The 4,454-nt window shown below is 40.3% G+C and overlaps 1 protein-coding gene across 1 annotated transcript; it reads right to left on the bottom strand.

Moving 5' to 3' along the window:
• Window positions 1–456: 456 nt before the first annotated feature.
• Window positions 457–4,042, bottom strand: LOC109159723 (BTB/POZ domain-containing protein At1g67900-like). The gene is made up of 4 exons (XM_019307822.1): window positions 3,716–4,042; window positions 3,518–3,587; window positions 1,898–3,142; window positions 457–1,134 (listed from the first exon to the last, which is right to left on the bottom strand). Exons 1-4 carry the CDS (start codon window positions 3,775–3,777, stop codon window positions 655–657), a joined length of 1,857 nt encoding a protein of 618 aa, XP_019163367.1. The 5' UTR covers window positions 3,778–4,042; the 3' UTR covers window positions 457–654.
• Window positions 4,043–4,454: the final 412 nt, after the last annotated feature.

Raw genomic sequence — 4,454 nt, 5'->3', positions numbered from 1 at the left:
TTGAAAACCTTTAATTTTTCAACCATCTAAAAAAAATTATTGAAAAATTTGACATTTTTTAAATTTTTTGTCAAAAAAATTATGATGGGGAAATAGGTGGAAATTTTCGACCACATTTACTTAGTGGTCGAAAATACCAACCACAAAGTAAAGGTGGTCGAAAAGAATTTGGACAATTTAAATTTGTTAAGCTGAGTTGGGAAATTCAGCCAATCTTTCTAGTAGGGGATTTTTCTGACAACTTCACAAATTTGGATGCTATTTTCGACTACCTTGTCCGGTGGTCGAAAATAACGACGAAGGTTTTTCCGAATACAAAAAGTGATCGGACCAAGGCTTCCAATTGTATTTAAGATCAGGTGATCAACAATTTCTTAATTTCCATGACCTCTCATTTGGGAGAGTCACTCCATTACGTACACTTTACAATTAAAAAATAAATTGTTTTCAAGTATTAAAAAAAAGTCCCCATGTTAAGGTTACAGTGTTACACTGCACCAAGAATTGAAAAAGGGATTTCTCCATTTTTTTTCTAAGGATTACAGAGTTTACATTTGCTAATTGCATCATCTATGAAGGTAAAAATATTAAATGGTCACAGAAAATAATACAAAAAAGCTAAAGAATGTGTTTTGTTCTGATCTTCAGTTCTTATCATTCTGTGAACTTCTGTTTGGTTGACCATAGCCTACTGAAAATCCTTTTAGACCGATTGGGAAGAACACACATGGCCTTAATCCTCGAAGATTTCCCAACGCCGTCGGCATAGATTCCGTCCAGATAGTCGTCGTCGTCTTCCTCTTCGGCCAGTTTCATTCTCAGGGTGGTTTTAGGAGTTTTAAGCCCCGCCGAGCTCCACTGATCCTCAGGGGGACTCATTTTCTTCTTGGCTATACTCTCATCATTTTGTGGAGCGGCGTTGGCTAGTAATGCTTTAAGGTTGGCAGGGAGCTCCACCGTGTGGCCGCCGGACACGGCGGCGCGTGCTTGCTCGAAGAAGAGGACCTGAACTACAACCCTTAACGGCAGTAATTCATTCTGCGCTGCATGCATGCAGGCCTCCATTGACAACTTTTTGCAGTCCAGGATCCTGCATATTCGCTTTCTCTCGCTCTTGTTCAGCTCCGGATGCCCCTGCAAAACAATAAAGTCATTAGTCGAGCTTCAAGAAACAAAAAGTGAATTAGGGCTCTAGAGACACGTTTCTAAAAATTAATAATGAGAGATTAACACTACTAGAAATTATGAAATTTCCGACCACCTGAAATTGATTTTAAATCAAGTCGAAAGTCTTGTTTTTATTGGTATCCAAAAAAACCTTTGTTGCTATTTCCAATCACTTTATGCTTTGGATTTGATTTAAGATCACTTTCAGGTGGTCGGAAATTCAATAATTTCCAGCAGTGTAAATTGTATAATGAAACATAATGGAATAAGGTTCAAAACCACTGAACATAACTTGAAAGTACAATTAGGTGAAAAAAAAAAGTGCAATTAGACCACTGAACACCGTAAAATTATACTATTTGTCCCAAGTGACTGGAGTGGCGGGTTACCAATAGATAATTAGCTAATTTTTAAAAAAAAAATATTAAAAAAAAAAAAAACAGGGTCTCTGACCATCTCGGAGATGGTCAGAGACCACCAAATCTATGAAGGGATGAAGGCAGCGGCCATGGCTGTGGTTGTCTTCATCCCTTCAAAGCTTACAAAAAATAAAAATAGCTAATTATCTGTTGGTAACCTGTCATCGCAAGTCACTTGAGACAAACGGTACAATTTTACCGTGTTCAGTGGTTTAATTATACTTTTTTTGGTTCAGTAATTACACTTTTAGTTACATTCAACCGCCAATTTAAACCTAATTCCAAATAGAATTAAGAGAATAAAAGTATACCTTTAGGTAGATGTCAATAGCCTTGTAGAGATCATCATGGTCAGGCCGGGCGAAATCCGGGAAGGATTCAGCAAATTTGATGAACTTAGAAACTGGGAAATTGGCATCCCTGGAGATCTCCTGGAGATACCCATCAAAAAGCTTAGCCACCTTGAGCTTGGAGCTGTGCGAGGCCGAAGAAGATGATCTCCTGCTCTCTTGAAACTCATCAAGATCAACATTCTCTGCAGATCTCGATCTTCTCCTCTCGAAATCCCCTTTGCTCCTCCTGGGCGGACTGGTCGGAGGACTTTTCCCCTGCAACAAGAACTCCTCAAGCATAATCATCACTATATCAACATCATACACTGTCTCGCCGCCTCCATTTTCAACGGAGGGGATTAACAAATCACCCACACTAGCATCCTCTAGCCGGAGAGCCACCCGCCGGGTCACCTCCATTTTCGACGAGTTTGAAGCTCTGAGAACGCTGGCGGCTTTCAGGAGCTTTAGCAGAAAGCTGCAGGAAACCGCTCCCTTTTCTGCTGGCAATAGGCTGATAATTGACTCCAATACAAGCCGGTATTTCGACGATTTGGAATCCGGGTCTGAATCTTTTCTCATCCTGGTAAAACTCGTAATGTTTGGTAGCCAGCGAGATGCGTATATCCTCAGTGAATCTCCGACCACGTTGGACGGAACCCTGCCGCCGGATTTGATGGCTACCATGGTTCTCCAGTACAAGTTTATGTTCAATTCTGCCAAATCTTCAGCCCACCAGCTCTTATGTCTCTGGGTTTCTGACCCATTAAACATGGCTTCTTCTACTCTTCTGGAATAGCTTTTGGAGAGATTGGCTTTGGAGGGATTCGCCAACACTTTAGAACTTATGGCGTCGATGCACCGGCCGGTGATCCCCAGGTCCTCGGAGCGGCCCTGGAGCGCCTTGGTGCTCTGCAACGCCACGATGGAGTCTTTCCACCCCTGGAGAATGCAGGAATTGAAGAAGGTTTCGAGTTTGGAGATTAAGTTGCCTTTCTCGGTCTCCTCTGTCATCTGGAGATACTCGGCGGCGCACCGGGCGGAGACGAGGTTGTGGGCGCTGAGAGTGACGGTGAAGCCATAGCAGAAGTTTGCGCACAGCTCGAAGGCTTCAAATCCTCCTGGGAAATCAGGGAGCTTGACCACTATAAGCTGGCCTGAGGCTTCTGGGCTGTCTGAAGAACACAGCTTTTGCAGCCTCAAGCACTTGGAGAACAGGGGAAACTGTTTCACAAAATCAAGAACAACAAAAATCACAACCTAAAACAAATTGGAATATGTTTGCGGAGACCAGTAAAGGGCTAAGTCTAATGATATCAGAATCAGGTGCTATAGTTTTTGACGTATTGATAATCCACTGCTGGAAATTATGGAATGTTCGACTACCTGAAAGTGATCTTAAATCAAGTCGAAAGCTTTGTTCCAACCACTTTTAGTATCTGGAAAAACCTTTGTTGCTATTTTCGACAACTTTTTTACTTTTGACTTGATAAGATCACTTTCAGGTGGTCGGAAATTCCATAATTTCCAGTAGTGAGCGTTTGATACTAACAGGATCCCTAGAAACCAAAGAAAAACTAGGCTATACTAGAACTGTACCTTGTGGAGTAAGTATCTGATTCCTTCGACTTCTACGACAAGATCACTTGAAACTTCAGAGGAAACTGATCTGCATATCAAGTAATCAAGTAATTAAACTTTATAAACTTTAAGATTGGAGAAATAATGGTATTTCTGGTTTCTGGTACCCACCAGAATAATCTTGATTCTGGGAAAAAAGAAAAAGAGAATTATTACCTCACACCATCATCTGTGATGCAGAAAGTATGAGGGCGAGATCCAAGTTTCATAAACTTCATGGCAACTTTAGGGGAATGATTTTTCTGTTTTGGGGAAGGTGGGGTTGGGGGGAAGTTTAATTAGCAGAAATGGAAGGCAAAGAAGCAAAAACAATGCAGAGGCAGAGAGACAAAAAACTCCACTTTTTAGGACAGGGTTACCTTGGAAAGTTCCTTTCTCCAGCTGCGAGCAATGCATTTTGTCGGGAGACCAAAACACCTGTTTTTTTCCTATCTTCCCACTATTGTCATTAAATTCTTTTGACTGGATTAGTCAATGAAATAAAGTATGAACACCGGATCTAAAGTAAGAATAATTAGTGATTGTTGAACCTTATGCCCTTACACTATTGAACCCATTTTGGTGATGTTATGCTTTTGTTGTACTCTTTATGGGTTCGATTTGCTATTCATTAATCAAATCAGTTTCTAAATTTGTTGTATCCACCTCAAACCAAAAAGGACAGGTCCTATTTGATAAAATGAATGTTAGCTGTTAGCTGATTGTATTAATTAGAGGAGATAAATAGTTGATAACATTAGCTGATTGTAGAAAAATGTTTGGTAAATTAGCTGTTAGCTGATAGCTGTTTGGTATAATTTCTTTTCTTAAAAAGCTAATTGAAAAAATTGCTTGGAGTAACTTTTTGAATTTTAGCCTTTTGGAGTTGAAAAAAGCTGATTAATCAAACATTTAT

This window comes from Ipomoea nil, unplaced genomic scaffold (assembly GCF_001879475.1).
Source record: "Ipomoea nil cultivar Tokyo-kokei standard unplaced genomic scaffold, Asagao_1.1 scaffold2845, whole genome shotgun sequence".
Taxonomy (NCBI): Eukaryota; Viridiplantae; Streptophyta; class Magnoliopsida; order Solanales; family Convolvulaceae; genus Ipomoea; species Ipomoea nil.
This window is presented reverse-complemented; position numbering and strand designations above follow the sequence as displayed.

Bases quoted from the DNA above. Each gene is read 5' to 3' on its own strand.
- LOC109159723 (XM_019307822.1), bottom strand. From the start codon at position 3,777: ATGAAGTTTATGAAACTTGGATCTCGCCCTCATACTTTCTGCATCACA. The intron at 3,143-3,517 runs GTACAGTTCTAG...TTTGTGAAACAG, and splicing joins TCAGATACTTACTCCACAAG to TTTCCCCTGTTCTCCAAGTG. The intron at 1,135-1,897 runs GTATACTTTTAT...ATTGTTTTGCAG, and splicing joins CTATTGACATCTACCTAAAG to GGGCATCCGGAGCTGAACAA.